The following is a 22243-nucleotide window of genomic DNA, read 5'->3' as shown; positions in this document are numbered from 1 at the left end:
TCCACTGCAGGGGTGTGAGTTTAATCCTTGGTCTGAGGACTAAGATCCTATATGTGCATGGCACCACCGAAAGTAAATAAGTACATAAATAAAATTTTAAAACTTTTTTTAATGAAAAATAAAACCTAAGAATACCAGAAGTGCAAAATCTAGGTTGAAATCTGAATCTTAAGCTTTATGAACTCTAGATATGAGGCCAGCATGACTGAGGAACTCAATTTTTATCTAACTTTAATTTTCATTTAAAAATTGATACTCGATTCAGTTTGTGAAAAACTTTATTTGGAATGTAAATTCCAAATAAACAAGGATGTAAATTCACATTTTTATCTGTAAATTTTATGAACTCTAGAGATACATTCTTATTCTATGAAATCACTCAAAGAATATTTTTAAGTGTACCAGTGCTCAGCACTGGGAAAAGATCAGAGACCAGTGCTGTCTTCGGGTTGTAGGGCCTTTGGCAGTGCAGACTGACCATCACAGAAGAGGGTTTTGAGAGCTGAGAAAGCTGAAAGCAGGAGCCCCTGAGCTGGGTGTGGGGGGCAGGAATTGCCATGGTTCTGTGATTTCGGATGCCCCAGGAAATCTTGATCTTTATGATATCAAAAGCATTCCCTGCTCTAAATACAAATTTTCTGCAAAATACAAACCCAGTTCATTCACATACAGAGAAATGAAGATAAAACAACATCTGATATGAAAATAGGCTGCCCATTCCTAATATCATTTTTCCACAAGCATATCTTTGGACTCCCTGTGTCATATGATTTTTCAATTCCTTGCAGTCAACAAGGTAGACACTCAGTTATGCCAAATGAAAGAAAACATGAGTTCATTTTCAAGATGGAATCCTTTCTCATTACTAGAGAAATAATCCCAAACAACACTAAATACAGGAATCGACTTTTCTCGACATCACAAGACAAGGTGGGGGCAAAGTGTTATTTCACTAATTATGCTGATTTTCCATTGAAAAGAGTCATTCATCAATGTAAAAAAGTTACAGTACCTTTTGAATAGTTTTATGATCCTTTTCTGCCATCTCTTTCAGACTTATAATTTCATCTTCTGTAAACAAAAGGAGAGAGAGGCCAACCATGAAATTACAAGCTTATGGCCCTGTATTCAATCTGCCTGCTTTGGGGCAGGCTATACACCGCTGGCAGGCATGGTGGACGCAAGTCTTAGCAGGACTATGACCTTCACAACTGCCCTTGACATTCACAGCCTTCTTCCTGCTGTTCAGACGGCTGGTCAGATAGGGATTAAGAACTAAGTTCAAGATCCAAGTGTGGCTGAAGGCTGAAAGCTTTTCATCGAGTCTAGCAAGGGACATTTTTGCTGTTAGTCACAGCCAACACAAACTCCTTTAGCAGGTGGCACTTTGTGGACCAAGGAAGAACTACCAAAACCTGAAGACGCGTTATTGCACCACATCAGGAGAGAAATGGAACGACACTGGCGTGGTAGAACTTACATTCAAGAAACACTGCCCCGTATCTGATTTTATCAATGTTTCGCTACAAACTTTAGATTGCCTACTCAAGGGCAAAACTGTATAACTAACATAAATACAATGATAGCAGTGCCTGTAAATGCTTTAAAGCAATCCAACTTCAATCACTTAAATGCAATGTTTACCAGTGTTTATGGTATGTAAGAAGGGGGTATAGGGTCAACAAATGGAAATTTGTACTTAAAATTTGTGCCAAAAATTGAAGATAAGGCAGTAAGTAGGAGCATATTTTCCTGAAGGGCCAATTCTGTTTCTTCACAAAGCACACCTCAATATATATGCTCAAGTACTAAAATGTTAGACATTTTAGGTTTTAGATTAGCACATGAAATTTTGTTTAATATTTATAATATTTCTAAGTGATATTGAGCACTGATGAGCACATTTTTCAAAGGCCAATGCTTGGATTTAAAAACAACCACCCTGAGTTAAAAAGGCATGGCTAGGGGGGTATGACCAATTTCTGTCCCAAGAAAAGAATGAAAATTAGAAGCGGCTAACAAGCTGATATTTTAAATGTAAATATGGTTTGGTAACAAACACAAGTTTGAAAAAGACAAGCATGACCATGAATTTTATAAAAGTGCCCAATGTATAGAGTTTTCTCAAAAATGACTCTAAAATGTTACCTAACACTGAATTTTCTTTTACATTGAGCTGGATTTCTTCTTCGAGTTCTGAAATGACTTGAAGCAGCCTCTCATTTTCCATCTTGAACTCCAAATTTTCCTTTTCTAGAGTTGTTCTCAGAGGGCTGCTCTCTTTGATAAAAGAATCCTAAAAGAGGGAGAATTCCATATTTCTAAGTAGGGAGCCAAGGATTTAAATATGCAAGAAGAGACAATACAGATACAGAAGAGCTATCATATAATTTTCTGAATTCTATTACACACTTATAATATGAATAGGAAAAAGGGAAGGAGAGTAAAATAGAGCTTGCTGGAAGAAAGGCTGCAGTACCTTCTGTACAAAGACCACAGCACATGGGGACAGTTTATTGACAGGAATAATGCATATCATACTGTTTGTGTGCCCTCATCATTCAGGTCAATTCATTATGGAGGCTGTGTCCGGGGAGGCAGCTGGGGCCCCTCCACCCACACTTCCCTCTGTGTGTGTGTGTCTGAAGTGCTGTCCGCCCAGTAACCAGGCAGGCTGGGGAGACCGTGGACGGGCAGCAGCGCCGGGGGGAAGGGGGTGCGGGCGGGGGTGGGCAGAGTGCACAGCTATGGAGGGGGGCTTGTTGCCTTTGTGGCATTTCCCAGTGTCAGCGCTGCCAGTGTCAAGAGGAGCACACCACATGTCAAAGTGGTGACGTTTTCAGGCTGGGAGCCGCATGGAGCCCATCAGGCACACGGATATCCACACAGTTGGGTTTTCTGCTTGGTGGAGGAGCCACCCAGAGGCAATTCATATTCTGAACATTAACGTGGCTTTGCATGCCTGTCACACTGGGACTGTGCAGGCGTTGAATGCTATTGAAGACTTCGGTTTAAATCTCTATGCAAACAGTGATTACCTTGTAAGAAGGTTTCAGGATAACTTACAACAAAAGACTTTAAAGTTATAGTTTTGGTAAAGCAAACTCATTTACATTTTTATTATGTGCGTCTTTTGTTTAAATCTTGCCATGTCCATTACGGGAGACGCTTTTTCTTACGCAATAGAAGCTTATTGGGACAGCTACTCTTCTTTTCTTCTTCTCATCTGTTTCAAAGCTATTGAAAACATCTGACTATACTTGCTTATGGCTGTCTAGATTTTACTTGCTACACTTCTTTTTAAAATTAAGATGTAATGAGTTGGAGAAGCTGATGCAGAACTTTATATTTCATGATGGTAAAATATTAAACTGATTATGCAATCTCAAAATAGTAAAGAACATGCTTGAAAGTCATTGTATTATTACATTAAAAAAGACAGAAGTATTTATATGCCTTTGTTCAAAATCAATATGGACACTAGAAATACTTTTAAACTTTAATTTTCAGATGAATTATAAGCTATTCTTTTAGTAGCAATGCCATCATTGCAAATACATATGAATAAAATCTCCTCTCAAAAACAAAATCATTCCTCCCCAAAAGTCATTCCTCCCAATATAACTAGTGTCCTTTTGAAAGAATACTTTTCTTTAACTGATAACTGAAAGTAAATTATTAAAATAAAGGTTTCCTCTGTGGTCATAATGGTTCAAAAGAAAACAATGTAGCAATCATGTTGTATAGTACATGAATAAACCCTTGAAAAATAAGGGACTTTTTAATGAATTAGTTAAACCAGTTAAATCAGTTATACCAGACTTAATATTTATAATGATGTTAAATTTTGCACTAAGCCTAATCGTGAATCTTCATGATTTTGATTCACCATTCCAGTTAAATTATTTAAGCCCAATTCATTCTTAACTAATGAGAACTAACAAATTTAATAACTAATAACACTATTTTCTTAATAAGAAAGAATCCCAGTCATTATTTTTCTTGTCCCACATGGTTCAACTTGAGAACGTCAAAGAATGAATTTCTAGACTGAAAAAGCTTTTTAAAAAGCAAACAGCGTTTGCCTTAATTGGCTTAAATGTACATTTCCTAACAGTGGCAGAAAATGAACATCCATTGCAGATTACGTGAGCATCCATTATAATAAACTAAGCGAGAACTACTTGAATAATCAGATGAAGTGTAAAATTTACAAGAGGTGGCAGCTAGCACCTAAATGGGTTTTCTAAAAATCTCATAGAAAAGCAGGAAACAAGGCAACACTTCCAACTCAAGGGTTTCCCCCTCCCACAAATCCATGGACAGCCCCGTTCCTGAGAGGTTAACCTTTAGCTCTGTCCCCACCATCTGTCAGCTGCAGGAACTGCAAGTAATTAACTATTCAGATTCCCACAGCAATGAGGACACTCATTAGCAAAATGAACAAAGGGATAGTTCTGGGCGGCTACGGTCATCTGTTACACTCTGAGTGGCAGGTTTTGTGGTGGTGTTTCTCCTACCATCTGCCCACACCACTAGCTTGGGCTCACTGAAACCACGAGACTTCTTTAAAACAAGCTGTGTTAATAAACCGAAGTTAAGAAGGATGGAGATCATTAAAAGGTGGTTAACTAGTTAAAGCTATTTAAAGCTACATTATTGCCCGAGACAGTCTGCAGTGTGATCCATGGTCACTCTGGGATTTAAAATTTATAAAGGAACTTGTCAATTTAGAGTTCTTTTATCACACAGTAGATGCTAGGACTTCAAGTGCCGGCTCACATGCTATTTCTCTTGTGAACAGCCACAGGATTTTCAGTATCCCTGTCCGAGGCCTCAGAATCCCAAACAGTAGTGAAAGAACCATTTCTGGAAATGGGTGTTCTCCAGAGCCTCAGTACTCCAAACATGGTCCAAGGAGCAGGAGCCTCGGCATCACCTGGGAGTTTTTTGAAAATGCAGAATCTCCGGCCCCAACTCAGACCTGTCTGAATCTACATCTTAACAGGAGCTGCAGGTGACCCATACACACAAAAAGCCAATAAAGGCTGAGAAGCACTGTTTGGGGCACCGCAGGTGCCTTCCCAGCAGTCTCCCCTTTGCCACATTGGCGTCTCAATTCTGCAGGCTCCGTGTACAGTGCTTGGACATCTCAATTTGATGCTGGGGGTGGGGAGTAGGGGTTTCTGCTGCATGCCCATGCTGTGTGACAGTCACAGAGATGAGCAGGTGCTTTCCCAGTGAGTGACAGCCAAGAAAGTGGCCCACTGGGGCAGTGCAGCCCTGCAGAGCTGCCGCTCTTGAATGACAGCTCTGTTTCAAAACTGTCAGCAACAGTCAAGTTTACGTATTGGTGGCGGCGGGGGTGGGTGGGCATGATTGTTGCATAGCTCATCCATGTTGAGGTAAGAAAGAAAAATGAAGTCTTTTCAAAACAATTGCAATTGAAGCACACAGGCATGTATGTGGGTACACAGACACACAGGCACACTACCCTGACCAGCTAGCTCCTTCAGCAATTCTTGAGTGGATTTATCAGCATATAGCACGGTAACCTGAAAACTATACCATTAACTCATTGAGGGGGTTCACAGAGCCTGAAAAGACACTCAGCCCTTGAATGTGTTTGTGTGTGTTAGTCGCTCAGGCACGTCCGACTCTTTTCGACCCCGTGGACTGTAGACTGCCAGGCTCCTCCATCCAAGGGATTTTCCAGGCAAGAATACTGGAGTGGATTGCGATTTCCTTCTCCAGGGGATCTTCCCAACCCAGAGACTGAACTTGGGTTTCCCACATTGCAGGCAGACTCTTTACCATCTGAGACACCAAGTGAAGCCCTCTCGGGGAAAATTCAACATTAAGGATGTTGTGACCTGGAGAGATGAGGCTTCTGTAACTTGACGAGATTCTTTTGTCTGATTTCCATCTTGGCATAAATACAAGCTAAGCTAGATGTTTACAAAATCTTCCTTTTCCTGTCATTCTTAGATTTTACTCTAAAACAATCTGGAGAGAGATTATGACTAGTAACGATGAAGTAATTTATGTGATCAGACTATGAGGAAGAACAAACTAGAGTATTCCCTTATTGTTTATTCAATTTTCTTATTTCAATGTGTTTTTGCGAGTTATTTCGACTGCTGCTTTGAGAATTTCTGTTTCTCCAAATTTGGTTTTCCAAATCTAATTTCAGATACTTGCTGTATTGAGCTTTTCATACCGCTAGAGGGAGGAGTCGTATTAGATGAAATTTCAAATTTAGGGCTTCTCTGGCGGCTCAAATGGTAAAGAATCCACCTGCAATGCGGGAGACCCGGGTCCGATCCTGGGTCAGGAAGATCCCTTGGAGAAAGAAATGGCAACCCACTCTAGTATTCTTGCCTGGAAAATCCCATGGATGGAGGAACCTGGCAGGCTACAGTCTATCGGGTAGCAGAGAGTTGGCCATGACTGAGTGACTTCACTTCACCTAGAACTTGAGTGGCATAGAGTTCTAGGAAAACTAGCTCTTAGAAGATTTTTTAAGAGAAATTTCAGGTATTTTTTAATATAACCTGCTTTTGCAGTGTTCATGTCCATCCTACCAAAAGGTACACTAGCGCTGCTCTGCATTGCCCTAGCATGGTGTTTCACTAGGGTCCTCGGGTGCTGGGGAAAAGGTATACACTCAGTTAATCTCACCTTCCTCAAATCTTAAGTTGTTTACAGCAATACTGATGTGGTGTCCATGGAGACAAATTACAGTGAAACAACCAAGGTCTTCTGCTGGAGAAGACTCTTGAGAGTCCCTTGGACAGCAGAGAGGTCAAACCAGTCAATCTGAAAGGATATCAACCCTGAATATTCAATGGAAGGACTGATGCTGAAGGTGAAGCTCCAATTCTTTGGCCACTTGATACAAAGAGCTGACCTACTGGAAAAGACCCTGATGCTGGGAAAGACTGAGGGCAGAAGGAGAAGGGGGTGACAGAGGATGAGATAACTGGATGGCATCACCGACTCAATGGACATGAGTCTGAGTAAACTCTGGCAGACAGCGAAGGACAGGCGTGCTGCAGTCCGTGGGGTCACAAAGAGCTGGACACGGCTGAGCAGCCACCACCACCAAGGTCTTCAGAATGTCACCAGAGGCAGAGGACGCCTGCTTATACAACAGCAGGGCTGGGCCCTCCCACCACCTGCGGTCCTCACCAAGCCCCGCCCACCTCATCTTGTTCTTTACCCGGGATGTCCAGGCAGACCAGTTAGCAGGCTGAGGACAATCGGAGGTGTAAACACGCCAGGAAAGTCCTCGTGTTGGAAGCTCAGCTACAGAACTGGGATATTTTCAACAGTGCGTTTCATGGAATGTAAACCAGATGGTAGTAAGGACTTGTGTATTTCCCCATCATGATAGCTAGAATTTATATGCATGCCTTTCTTCAAAGAACTCACAGCGATTCATGTTCACAACAAATCCTCCTCATAACACTGTTGGCTAGGCAGAGATCACTCTTCATTTCACAAGTGGGAAATAATTGGATCAAAATTGCCTTGCTAATCAATGCTGGATATCGTTAGTCAAGGGCAGGAGTAAAAGCCAAAACTATTACAACTTTTCTATTAAATTTTCTACTAATAATTTTATTAAATTATTTTCTCCAAAAACCTAAGAGTAAATGTAGATCCAAGATAAGAAAAGTAAACGCAAAAATTGAATGTGTCTCTTCCTCCAAGGCAATCAGAATATGTAAAAAGAAATAATATTCAATTATATTAGATCTATGACAAGAATACTTAATACTAAATTCTTAGAAGATGCTTTCTTTTTTTTTTAGAACACATAGAATTCTTCTTTTGCTTGTTTATTTTTTGTTGTTGTTGTTGTTTTTGTAGAACATAGAGAATTCTGATAGATTAAACAAAGTATTCTTTCCCCAGCTAGTAAACAAAGTCCTTTAGAATGGTGCAAGTTCAATTCCTTATCTTTTCTAACTTTGGGGGTTTTAAGTAAGACTACTAGTGTGGGACTTAGATAAACCAAGGACTGCACTTAAATAGCCCAGCAACCTGGAACCTGGCGTATTTCTTCCCAGCATTCACATATTTTGATATGTTACTTCTCAGAGTTTTCCAAAGTATGTGTTTCTATATATATATGTATATATATATATATATATACACATGAGTCAATATTTATGTGTATCTACACAGGGATCACTATACACTTAGTGATGTACACTTAGTGACCAGGGCTTCCCTAATAGCTCAGGTAAAGAATCCACCTGCAATGCAGGAGAACCTAGTTCGATTCCCGGGTCGGGAAGATTCTCTGGAGAAGGGATGGGCTACCCAGTCCAGTATTCTTGGGCTTCCCTCATGGCTCAGCTGGTAAAGAATCACCCTGCAATGCGGGAGACCTAAGTTCGATCCCTGGGTTGGGAAGATCCCCTGGAGAAGGGAAAAGCTACCCATTCCAGTATTCTGGCCTAGAGAATTCCATGGACTATATAGTCCAAGGGGTTGCAAAGAGTCACACACAATTGAGAAACTTTCACTTTCATACACAGGGATCACTATACACTTAATTATAATTTTAATAATTATATATGTTATATTGATTTATATATATACTATAATACCATAATCCATTATAATAATATAATGCACATATAAGAAATATATAAGTTATATAAGAGTGTATATATTGGGTTGGCCAAAATGTTAATTTGGGTTTTCCATAACAGTCTATGGAAAAACCCAAACTTTTTTTGGCCAACCCTATATATATGTGTGTATCTGTGTGTATACATATATATATATATATATATGTATGTTGCAACCTTTAATTCTTACTCTATAGAGGAAAAAGCTACACCTCCTTATGTGGGACTTTGGATTCAGATGGACCTTGGTTTTCATGCCACGTCAGCATTTGGCCAGCTGCATGCTATGGGTAAGTTTCTGCTTCCTCGTCGGTAAACTGAGTGCTGAGGAAAGGAACTACCTCTGCCAAGTTGACACTCAGCAGGTTGTGATTCTCTGGCTTCTCTGGTCACCTCTCCTACTCAAACAATCCACTTCTTGCTCTTAGAACCTAATATGAAAACCCCTCTATGGCTATTTGAGTTGATTTGAGATTAAAACAAACGTGTGTTCAGGGTCCACAGCTTCAAGATCTTTCTCATTCATCTCCTCAGCAAGTAGCCAAACTCCCCTTTCTGCTTTCTCTCTCTCCCCACTTTTGTTCTGTTCAGTCCTTGGAGCAGTAAAGCAGCTCCTGGCTCCCCTACAACAGGGAGGGGTGCAACTCCTCTTGAGAATTTTCCTTCTTGACATTCCTATGGAAGGTCATCCTGTTACAAGCTGGTTTCTTGAAAGCCTCTGACTTGAGATTGTTTTGTGTCTTTCAGATTAACTGGACTGAAAAAAGAAGGGTGGGACTCTTCTGTATTAAAACAAAAATGTATTTACATGCTTTTCTAGGGTGGGAGATAGGTTATTTCCCTTACAAATAAAAATTGAGAACAATTATACTGCTCCTATTTATAATTATTATGGGTTTTCTAGACTATGTTGTTGAGCAAAAAAGGGTTGAACTGTTTTATTTTATGAAGAAGATACCCAAGATACATCCACTGTAGTCCCTTTATTCCAAACTCAAGCTTTTAGACAGCCATAACTTCATTTACATATATTAACATAAATTATTCTTTGCTGTGAAACTTACAACTTTTTGAAATCCATATTCTTCATATTGGTCTAGCTCTTCTCTTAATTCCTTAATGACTTCTTCTTTCTCCCTCAGTCTTTTTGACAAAATGTTCATTTTGACAGTCATTGCATCATGCAGGGATGTCTTCTCTTCTTCTACCTCAAAGTATTGCTGGGGGGAGAAAGATACTAGTCAGATACTATGTCAGCAGAAACCGTTTCATGCTTTATTTAAGCTCCTGTAAAGTGGTTTTACTTTTGCAACTTGCATGCAAGTTTTAGTAAATTATGATATTTATATTGACCAATACACTAAAAGTGTCAATGGCATTACAGCACACTATTACCCTATAAGAGACAAAGCACAATATCTTACACTGTATTAGTCTGCCAATAATAAAAATAGTAAGCCTTAGCAGTAAATCTACATCATGACTGTGAATGTCCTACTTCAATCTTCCTCTAGAAAGGAAACTAGTAAAAATTTTGACTATGTAAAACAGAAAAGAAATGTACTTCAGTGGTGCAACTAATTCCCTCATTGGTTTGGAATGGAGAGGTGGAAAAAAAGAACCATTTCTTGAACCTATTTTAAGCATTGAGGTGCTAGCCTATTCACAGTCAGTACTCTGAAGAATTGTGTCACAAAATCAAAGCAAGGAAAATGCTATAAAATGGATGCTGCTATTTACTTCAACATATAAAAATCTCATTTTCAACACAGACATGCAAAAGCATTTTGCCCATTTTGGACTCTTTGGGGAATTATGGGAGAATTTTTTATTTTCATCATCTATGTGTTACTAATATATTTGGACACATGGACTTACAATAAACATAGTAAAACTGAATCATAACTGTTAATATACATAATATTGTATTTAAAAGAGTTAAATTTTAAAACTAAAATTGTTCTAATATTATATGATGGATACTGGCAGACTGAGAAGAATAATATTATGTCCGGGTAGCATTTAAGAGTCAAGCTAGGGCATCCCTAGTGGCTCAGTGGTAAAGAATCTGCCTGTCAATCCAGGAGACACGGGTTCCATTTCTGGTCCGGGACACTCCCACATGCTGCGGAGCACCTCAGCTGGGTCCCAGAGTCCAGGAGTCACAACTACTGAGCCCACGCGCCGCAACTAAGGAAGCCCACACACCCGCGAGCCCATGTTGCACAACAGGAGAAGGCGCCGCCGTGAGAAGCCCGCACGCCACAACTAGAGAAAAGCCTGCCCAGGAGGGAAGACCAGCACACCCAAAATAACTGACAGTCTATGCCACACCAGTGAAAAAGATCAGTAAACGAACACGCAGAGTTTGAAAGAGTGAAAACAGAGCAACCGTATGACAATATTAGGTTTTTGATTGGGGGATTCTAGAGAACAGTATTGAGTGTGTAGCTCTGTTCTTCACATCTATTCTGCTTTATGTCTCCAGCTTAAATGCTCTGCAGAGGTTAAGACACTTACCCCACTGGTGCCCTGAGTCTAAGTTCCTGGGCATCTCAAATTCAACAGGTCCAAACAGAGGTCCCCATCTTCACTCTCCTCCTCTCTGCCTCTCCCATCAACATCAGCCCAAGCCAGAAACCCATTTTCTGTCATTTTCAGCACCGTCTGTTCACTCACCGACTCACCAAATCTGTTCAATGCACCTCTAAGTCACTCCCGAACCTACCCTCTCCTTCCCTGATCCACCGCCTTGATGTTACCACCAAAATTTGGGCCTGCCAATCTACTGACATCAGGCTTCCCTGGTGGCTCAAATGGTGAAGACTCTGCCTGCAATTCTTTAGGAGACCTGGGTCTGATCCCTGGTCAGGAAGCTCCCCTGGAGGAGGGCATGGCAACCCACTCCAGTATTCTTGCCTAGAGAATCCCAGGGACAGAGAAGCCTGGAGGGTTACAGTCCACGGGGTTGCAAAGAGTCGGACATGACTGAAGCTACTTAGCACACACAATCTGCTGACACCAGGTTGTGGTAAAGGAAGGTTCAGTGTTTATTGTTAAGTGCCAAGCAAGGAGTCCAGCACAGTTAATGCTCAAAAGCCTGAACTCCCCAATGGGTTTCAACAGTTTTTTAAAAATGCATTTATTTGTTTGACAATGCTGTGCACAGTCCATGGGCTCTTAGTTCCCCAACCTGGGACTGAACCCTGGCCCCTAGCAGTGAAAGCAGAGAGCCCTAACCACTGGACTACCAGGGAATTCCCCAGCAAGGTATTTTTAAAGGCCAGGTGAGGGAGGGGAGCTCCAGGGTGTGTGATCAGCTTGTGCAAAATTCTCAGATTGGTTGATGGTGAGGTAACTGGGAGGTGTCACGGGGATTAATATTATTATTCCTTAGGATCCAGGAGGCCGGCAGGCTGTGTCATGGTCATTAAGTAGTTAACAGCTTCCATTTGGTGAAGGTTTTAGCATCTGTTTAACAGCTCAGGAAGCGTGCATCAGATACTGTTATCTGGGTGCTTCAGAGATGAGCTGCCGCAGAGAACATGGGGGAGGGGGTCTGTTCCAGAAAGGCCCCACAGGGTCCTGTTCAGTTATAACTAGACTCCGTCTTGCTCACTTGCACTGTTGCACTAGCTCTTAACTCACCTCCCTCTTTTTTTTTTAAATGCCTATATAATTTTTAAAAATTAATTTTTATTGGAGTGTAGTTGCTTTACAATGTTGTGTTAGTTTCTGCTGTACAGCAACGTGAATTAGCTATACAAATACATATAGCCCCTCTTTTTTTTGGACTTCCTTCTCATTTAGGTCACCACAGGCTTCCCTTGTGGCTCAGCTGGTAAAAATCCGCCTGCAATGCAGGAGACCTGGGTTCAGTCCCTGGGTTGTGAAGATCCCCTGGAGAAGGGAAAGGCTACCCACTCCAGTATTCTGGCCTGGAGAATCCCACTCACTGTATAGTCCATGGGGTCGCAAAGAGTCAGACATGACTGAGTGACTTTCACTAAGGTTACCACAGAGCACTGAGATGAATTGGGAGATTGGATTGACATATATACACTAGTGATGCATGCACAAAACAGATAACTAATGAGAATCTACTGGATAGCACAGGGACTTCCCTGACTCTTCTTTTGTCCTCTCCAACCAATCTGCACCCTGTGACTGAACTGATCTTTCTGAAATGCAGTTCTCCTTGTCCTCACAGGCTTAAGTCTAACTCCCTTAGCACCATGGACAAAATAGCATCCCTGACTTGTGCTGGCCTTCTCTCTCCTTCCCTCACCAGACTGGGAATTTTATCAGTGCTGATACTCAACACGCAGTTTCTCAGAAGTCCTGTGGGACCACACATTTGGAATTTCTAGGCCGCCTGTTAAGCTCTTACTTGTCAATCTCCTGAATGGCATTAGAATAGGTTGGCTTGGGTCTGCAGATGAATCTGCCACTTAGTAGTAGCTTTGCTGCCTTGAACAAGTTTCTTAAGTTCACTGGGTTTGTTTTATCATCTGTAAAATGGGAAATGTTGAATTTGACTTGCTGGTAATTTGTTGAGGATTTTTGCATCTCAATCGGGCAACAATATGCCTGTTCATCAGGCATATTCACGTGTGAGTGTGTGTGTGTGCGCTCAGTTGCTTCAGATGTGTCCCACTCTTTGTGACCCATGGACTATAGCTCCTCTGTCCATGGGATTCTCCAGACAAGAATACTGGAATGGGTTGCCAAGCCCTCCTCCAGGGAATCTCCCAAACCCACGGATCAAACCCTGGTCTACCGCATTGTAGGCAGATTCTTTACCATCTGAGCCACCAGGGCATGTGATGTGACTGTGGATTATAGTGCTTCCTATAGCATGTGTGCGTGCATGCTGAGTCGTGTCCGACTCTTTGAGACCCCATGTACTACAGCCCACCAGGCTCCTCCTCTGTCCATGGAATTTTCCAGGCAAGAATACTGGAATGGGTTGCTATTTCCCTCTCCAGGATATCTGCCCAACCCAGGGATCAAACCCACGTCTCTTGGGTCTCTTGCACTGGCAGGCGAGTTCTTTACCACTGTGCCACCTGGGAAGCCCTAACAAAGATGCTTGTGATAAACTGGCTGAGTCGTCTCCTTGATAACATGACAAAAACCACTGGCAGCTCATTTAAAATCCCACCATGGGACTTCCCTGGTGGTCCAGGGGTAAGAATCTGCCTTGCAATGTAGGAGATGTGGGTTCCATCCCTGGTTGGGGAACGAAGGTTCCAAAGGCCTTGGGGCAATCGAGCCTGCACGCTACACCTACTGCAGCCATGTGCCCTGCAGTCCAGGAGAAGCGAATGGAGCCCACGAGCACCCCAGCTAAAGACTCCAGTGAGCTGCAAAGAAAGATTCTGCAGGCCACACAAAAACCAGACACAGCCAAATAAATACATATTCAAAAAAAAAAAAATCCCACTGGGGGGGCTTCCTATGGGTCAGTGGTAAAGAATCTGCCTGCTGGGCTTTCCCAGTGGTTCAGTGGTAGGGAGTCCACCTGCCAATGCAGGACACATGGGTTCAATTTCTGATCCAGGAATATCCCACGTGTCAAGGGGCAACTAAGCCCGTGAACCACAACTACTGAAGCCTGCGTGCCCTGGAGCCCGTGCTCCACAACAAGAGAAACCACCTCAATCAGAAGCTCGCGCAGCACAACCAGAGAGTCGCCCAAACTAACGTCTGAGCAGCAACAAAGACCCAGGGCAACCAGAAACAAAAATAAATTAAAAAACCCCACCAGAAACTGTGCTCTGATGCTGTACACACTTCGCATCACTGGGGCCAGCCTGCCTTTAGGACGTGCTCAGCCCCTCTGGACTTCAGGGTCGGGGGGGGGCGGTGAGGTGAAGGGAGGGAGGGCACAGTTATTTAAAAGAACAGGAAGTTTCGCTTTTTGACATTTCATAAAGTAACTGTAAGGCCCAAACACACTGGATTCATTTCTCTTCATCTCCAGGAATGCTTCTGATGTTTTATGAGTACTGAATGAGCTGGGCTCAAGAGGAGGTAAGCAGAAAGCAGTTGTTGTTTTTTTCACCACCCCTTCAAATCTGATATCCTGTCCCATGTTTCAACCTCTTAGAAGAACTCTCAGGAAAGTGCCATGGCTTTTTTAAAAAAACTCTTACATAGCAATAACCATGTTGAATAAAAGAAAGAAAGGAATGAAGAAAGGAAAGAAGGGCAAGCCAAAAAAAACCCCTCAAAGTCCCAAATCCCTATCCAGCCTACTCTTACACATCAAATCTGAACTTTCCCAGCTCTGGCCTCCCTTAGACTTGCAGCCCAAAAGGGAGGAGAGGGGTTGAGCCTGGGTCCCTTTTCTGGTTGCCACAGATTTAGGCAAACACCAGCCTAGATATTGCTGTGAGGGTATTTTTTATATGAGATTAACATTTAAATCATTAGACTTTGAGTAAAGCAGATTACCCTCCATATTGTGGGTGGGCCTCATCCAATCAGTTGAAGACCTTGGGAGAAAGACTGAGATTCCCAGCGGGAAGACGGAATTCTCAGAGTGTCTTCAGAGTAACATCAGTTCTTCCCTGGGTCACCAGCCTGTCAGTCTACTTTTCAGATTTCAGATTTGCCAGCCTCTACAACCACAGGAGTCAATTTCTTAAAACTCCATCTCTTTCTCTCCATACAACCTATTGGTTCTCTCTTAATACAATTTCTTCTAATACAATATCTACATCTAAATAACATATATTCACACAAATACCTTCCTCTCCAGTCCAACACCACAGCATTGATAATGGCTTGTCTCCTTTCCATAGTGCAGCCCCTTCCTCTGGCAGTAAGAAAGCTGGCACCTGTGGTGCTTGATGCGCTGACATCCGCTCCATCCTCCCTTCATGTCACCCATCTCCTGACTGCAATGCACCCTGAGAACTTGGCTCTGATGCAGGGAACAGGGACGGGGAAGGATGCAGGGGTGTGTCTTTGGTGTTTTAATTCACAATGGCAAGAAAATGTTATTTTGGACTTTCATTCTTTTGGTCTTACAAGAAAATTAATATTTTTCCTTTGGCAGCTGAAAGTAAGGAGTTCATATTCAAATCTGGGATATAACTATTGGTTTTTTATTATTAGAATAATTTTATGATGTTATTTGACCTCACAGGCACAACCTCTTGACAGATAATATTGGTCAACACAGCTGGACATAATCTGGGGTGAGAAACAGACCAGAGGTAAATTCTCAGTATAGGGAGCAAAATGACCTTGGAGTTTAATGTAAATGAGGCACTCTTCTAACCTAATGCTAAGTCTTCCAGGGCACCAGTGGTCTCAGGATGCCCAGAGGAGCGGGGGATGGTACTGGGGGGTCTGCATCATGAAGGTGGGAGCAGGGCTTTCCTCTCCCCACCCCCCAAGGCTCAGACACACGCCTAGTTGGTCACAGGCTAAGTGGTGAAGTTCAATGTGTTAAGAGAAGAAGAAAAACCTAAGAAACGTTGTTTCCTTCCATGTGAGTGACGCCTCCATTTATCTGATTAAAACCTGAGCAGAAGGAATATGGTCACATCTTGGCAGTCTCCTGCCTCTTGCCTTTCTCTTTGGGGAGCCGATGCTCTGCCCTGGCAGACAGAAACCACCCTAGTGCCTGTGAGGGGAGTTAATCTGCCAGGTTCTGGGTTTCGGTACCGCGTATTCTATTTTATTAGTGAAGCAGATGACCTTCGCCTGCTGGCTCCCTGACTTTATTTTACCAGGTCCAGAACCTGAGTGGGGAGGACAAATATTATTTATCAAGTCCCATAAATACTCCAGTAACACTTATCTCTCAGGTTTGCAAATATAAAGCAGGTCATGAAAGCTGCTTGTAGAACAGAGGGGAGGAATAAACAGGGAGATTGGGGTTGACATATACACACACACACATTTATATACATAAAATATATAATATATATAAAATAGATAACTAGTAAGAATCTACTGTATAGCACAGGGAACTCTACTCAATACTCTGTAATGGCCTATATGAGGAAAGAATCCAAAAAGGAGTGGATATATGTATATGTACAATATAACAGATTCACTTTGCTGTACAGCAGAAAGTAACACAACACTCTCAATCATCTATACTCCAGTAAAAATTAATTCACAAAAAAAAGCTGCTTAGAATTCTATAATGATTCTTTGATGTCTTCGAGATAAAATATAAGTTCCATGGACTTCCCTGGATGTCCAGTGGCTAAAACTTTGCCTTCCAATGCAGGGTCTGTGGGTTTGATCCCTGGTCGGGGAGCTGAGATCCCACACACCACACGGTCAAAAAACCGAAACACAAAACAAAAGCAGTATTGTGTCACAAATTCAATAGACTTAAAAAATAAAAAACCATGGGTTCCCTTTCCTATATCAGCTCTCACTACTTTCTCAGCCCTCTTATACCAAAGGACTGGCAGTTCCCTGGCTGTGCCCTGAACATTAATGCCTCTATCATGTCAAGTGGGCCACTTCCCTGTCTTTTCCCCATTTTCCCTACACTTGTCAAAATTTCATTATCCTTTGTTGGGGGCCCAGTGCAACCCACCCTAAAATGTGCCTCCATGGCATATTGATTATTTTGAATTAAAGTTACTTAAGAAATGGTCAATGCAAGAGGGACACTCTGACCCTCCTTTCTGTGTTCCTGAAAGCAGAAAATCAACCTCGCATAAGAAGGGTGCTCTCCCAGCATCTGGAGGTAGAAGGACACCCTAATCACAAGGGTACCCACATCCTGCTGCCCGCACTCAAGGACACAAGGGGGTGATCACTCAGGAGAAAGGGCAGAGTTAAGGGGGAAGATGCTTCGTACAGCTTGTGTCATAGTGAGTATGGGATGACCTATTTTGCAATTCTTTTCTTTATAGTCTTTATTTTCTTGTCATTTCATCTAAGCAGTTTTCTCTCTCGCTGTCTTTTCAACAAAAGCCTCATTCAGGCCATTGCTCCATTACTGGTGATCCAAGAGGATGCGCCCTGCCCTTGGCGGAAGCCCACCTTGGTTTCATAAATCAAAGTCTAGAAAATTTAATCCCCTCCAAACACCAAAATGTTGGTATCTTATTGCATTAGGGATTTTTTTTTTTAAATCTGAAATAAAAATTATTTAACACCTGGATAGTATTTGCTGCATCAAAATTTGGAATCTAAAGTTAGTGCTCTCATTAGAATGGGATCTTCTATACTTCTGCAGTCCTCCAAAGGTGGAAGACAATGAAAACACAGCAAGGCTTCTATTTAAGAATACATACTATCTGCCTTCAGAGACTTAATTATAATTTTACTATTTTGCCATTTTAACAGACTCATGTTTAACATAATAGCCTTGAAATGGATTTGGGTAATTCTTCCTTGAAGTTTCATCCATAATGGAAGAAGACAAACCTGAAATGCTGTCCCTGCTACTTGCTATCCATAGAAGCGTTGTGGTCCTGAAAAATGAACTAAGAGCTGTTTGCAACAATCTCTTCAAAGTTACCAAAAAAGATGTGATTATTTGATGGGGAAGATATCGTGGGAGAATATTTGAAGTCAATTGATAATGATTTTCATTCCAGGAGATGGCGGCTTAGCCAGAGGGGAGAAGACACGAGATATTAGGGTCTTATCCACATATTCGCGGAGAAGGCAATGGCAAGCCACTCCAGTACTCTTGCCTAGAAAATCCCATGGAGGGAGGAGCCTGGTAGGCTGCAGTCCATGGGGTCACTAAGAGTCAGGCACGACTGAGTGACTTCACTTTTCACTTTCACACATTGGAGAAGGAAATGGCAACCCACTCCAGTGTTCTTGCCTGGAGAATCCCAGGGATGGGTGAGCCTAGTGGGCTGCCATCTATGGGGTCGCACAGAGTCAGACACGACTGAAGCGACTTAGCAGCAGCAGCAGCAGCAGCATCCACATATTCGAGTGAGGACACATGGAAGAAGAGGGTTAGTTCTGTCCACCTTTCCTTCTGAATGCTGATTACAGTCCCACCAAAAAGGAAGGCACTGAGATAAAAACTTAGGTATTAAAATGTACATTTTTCTGCAATCCATTTGAGCCAATGAGTCTTTTTTGTCTTTTTGCAGAAATATAAAAGCACATGAAGCACTTTGCATAGTGCCTCAGTTCAGTTCAGTTCAGTTTCGTCGCTCAGTCGTGTCCAACTCTTTGCGACCCCATGAATCACAGCACATCAGGCCTCCCTGTCCACCACCAACTCCCGGAGTTCACTCAAACTCATGTCCATCGAGTTGGTAATGCCATCCAGCCATCTCATTCTCTGTCGTCTCCGTCTCCTCCCGCCCTCAATCCCTCCCAGCATCAGAGTCTTTTCCAGTGAGTCAACTCGTCGCATGAGTGCCTAGGCCATAGTAAATAAGTCACTAAGTGATAGCTGCTTTCACTGTCATTAATTATCTGCCCTGGGAAAAGGAGGAAGTTTCCCCAAGCATTGCTAATTACAGTTCTATAAATAATGCTCTGTCACCAGTGCTGCCTAAGACAAAGAACTGGAGCCCCAACTATGTCAGATTCAAAGAGATCAGGTCTGTGCAGAACGATATATGTATAAGTTATGCAGGGCTCCCTCTACTCCTCTGTGTCCTTTCTCAGTGTAAACATCCCTCCAGCTCCCTCTTCTCCAAAGTCCCCTCAACACTCAGTTCCCTAAGGCTCTCTATCTAGCCCGAATTTTCCTCCAGAAGAAAAAATACCCAGTAAGGAAATAGTGACTTCATTCCTTAGCCCCCTGTATACAACCCATAACTTACTTATTTTTGCTCAAACTCTTAAAAATTTAATATGCCTCAGTTTATCATTTCACATGAGGAAAACATAAATCAATAGAAAAAGCAGAGATATTCAATAAGTGATGTTGGAAAAATTGCTTATTGATTTGAAAGCTAGTGGCAGTCTCCCAAACTTTTATTCCTCCAGTCTCTCTAAAGGGTTTTGCTGCTGCTGCTGCTGCTTATTTGCTTCTAAATCCCTCAGTGTCTGAGCAACCTAGAGTAAAGTGTTTTCCTATCTGAATCAGAGCTGATACGTTTCCAGGACCAAAAGAAGCTAAATAAAGTGCGAGTTTTAACAAAACATTTTCTTTTATCTGAAAATAAGATACTATAATAGTACACAAGAACTTGTTTTAATAGTTAAATAGATTTAAAACCTTGTTCCATAGCTGAAAAAGCACTTGGACCTGTATCCTGAACTGGTCTCCAGAGGGCAGCAGAGAGTCATTTACATTAACAAACGTTCCCTCTTAACCAAAAGTTTGTGTACCCAGGCTGTTTTTTCAACTCTTCTGTTCTTTCTTATGACTAAGCCTTAACAAACTGGGTGGCCAGGATTTGGAAAGCTGTCTGAGGTCATGGATCAAAGTGATGCCAACAAGCCAAAGCAAAGATTCAAAGAATCACTTTCATATCTTTAAAATAATTATTTAATTAGATAAACCAACGAACCACAATTAATACACTGTTGACTAAGCATATTTAACCAGCACATGTTCATGAAACACTGATGCATATAAAGCATCTAATCCTTTCAGGGCTTTCTACTCCTAGACATACAAAAAGTATATAGAAAAAAGTAATAGTCACTTATTCTGCCATATATTTTTTGAGCATTTGATACACACTAAAAGTTTATTAGTGACCCAGAAATTGTTAAAGACACAAAGACTTATAAAAGCATGTTTCTGGAGAAGGAAATGGCAACCTACTCCAGTATTCTTGCCTGGGAAATCCCATGGACAGAGGACCCTGGTGGGCTATAGTCCATGGGGTCACAAAGAGTCCTACATGACTTGGTGACTGAGCATGCACGCATATATACATGTATATATAACTGAATCACTTTTCTGTATACCAGACCCTAACACAACACTGTAAAGCAGCTATACTTTAATAAATATAAACAAGTAAATAATCTGGAAAAAAAAAAGCTGTTTCAAAAAAAATCAGGACTTCATTGGTGCCGTGAATAGGAATCCACCTGCCAATGTAGGGGGCCCGGGTTCCATCCCTCATCTGGGAAGATTCCACATGTAAAGGGGCAACTAAGCTGGTGTGCCAAAACTACTAAGCCTGCACACCACAACCACTGAACCTGAGCACCCTAGAGCCCATGCTCTGGAACAAGAGAAGCCACCACGATGAGAAGCTCGCATACCTGAAGTAGAAAGTAGTCCCCTGCAACTAGAGAAAGCCCAAGTGTATAAGACCTAGCACAGCCAAAAATAAATAAAATTAAAAAGAAGAAAAAAAAAAGAATCATGTTTAAAAAAACATGTTATTCTGACTTTTACTTTGTAAACAGAAAATCTGGATATGCTATGTAAAATGCTTCTATGAACTGACAAAGTAAGGAATAGTTAGGCCAAAATTAAGTGAATGCAGGCATCCAGAGAAGTATGTGGAACACTGAAGGTGGCCTGGACTCCAGGGCATTGCTATACCAAGGAAACATTTAAACTTTGGTTTACGTGTCTTTAGAGGGCACAGAGAAAAGGCATCACAAAGGTCCCCTCAAAATGGTGATTCTCAATAATAGGAGACCACCTCAAGAAGGCTGAGACACCAAAGGGCGATCTCTTCAGTGTGAGAACGAATTAGAAGTAACCACCTTGAACCCTCTACCTCCTCCCACCCGAGTGAAAGTGAAATTGCCTCCTATCTGGAAACTTGGCTCAAAGTATGGAGGAGGGAAGAAAATGTCTTCTGACTTCTATAAGTTGAGATGGCCCACATTCGTACATCTGGGTGGTCTAAAATGCCTCAAGTTGAAAATTAGGTTAAGGTGGTCACAGACACAGCAGTCTCACAGAAGCAAACAGAAATCTTCTCTGTAGAGACTCACCTCTATTCCAGGCCTCAAAGAGTTTCCATAGGAATATGAGTTTGCAATCAAACACCACGAAACCCAAAAGTAAAGGACATATCATGAGCCACAGCCAGTACTTATCAGACCCTCAAAGATGAAAGACGTGGAATATCGATCAAATACATTGAAATATATGTATAGAAATAACAGGATGAGTTAAGGTAGAGCAAGAACCATTAAAAAGTAACCAGACAAGCCAAACATAGGACCTCGTTTCATAAAAAACATAGTAAGTGATATTTTAAAACTTAATCAAGGAACTTCTCTGGCGGTCCAGTAGTAAAGAATCCGCCTTCTAACACAGCAGACCAGGGTTCAATGCTTGGGTGGCGAACTAAGATTCCATCTGCCACAGGGCAACTAGAGCGCCTGCAAGTCACAAGGGAAGAGCCTGAGCATTACAACGGAGACCAGAGCGGTGCCCTCCCCTCCAAAAAACCTCAATGAAAACAGACAACACAGTGATACTAATGAAAACAGGCGGTAGGGTTGCTGCTGCTGCTGCTGCTGCTAAGTCACTTCAGTCGTGACCGACTCTGTGCAACCCCATAGACGGTAGCCCACCAGGCTCCTCTGTCCATGGGATTTTCCAGGCAAGAGTACTGGAGTGGGTTGCCATTGCCTTCTCCGGTAGGGTTAGTGGGATTCAAATATTTGAGAGCAGTAAGATAATATTAAGACTTTATTCCAACAAAGTTTTA

General features: G+C 42.0%; 1 protein-coding gene across 1 annotated transcript in view; it reads right to left on the bottom strand.

Annotated features, from left to right (window-relative positions):
* Nucleotides 1–22243, bottom strand: part of C15H10orf67 (chromosome 15 C10orf67 homolog) — a 108714-nt gene that overhangs the window by 59669 nt on the left and 26802 nt on the right. Inside the window, exons 5-7 of the mRNA XM_088843666.1 lie at nt 9710–9865; nt 2149–2296; nt 1013–1071 (exon numbers count right to left, since the gene is read on the bottom strand). Of these exons, the coding sequence (XP_088699792.1) occupies nt 1013–1071; nt 2149–2296; nt 9710–9865 (363 nt within the window). The remainder of the gene's footprint in view (nt 1–1012; nt 1072–2148; nt 2297–9709; nt 9866–22243) is intronic.

Source organism: Moschus berezovskii, chromosome 15, assembly GCF_049115385.1.
Source record: "Moschus berezovskii isolate FMDL1 chromosome 15, NW_MosBer_1.0, whole genome shotgun sequence".
NCBI classification, from domain to species: domain Eukaryota; kingdom Metazoa; phylum Chordata; class Mammalia; order Artiodactyla; family Moschidae; genus Moschus; species Moschus berezovskii.
Note: the sequence above shows the minus strand (reverse complement) of the source record. Positions and strands in the feature narration are given on the sequence as shown.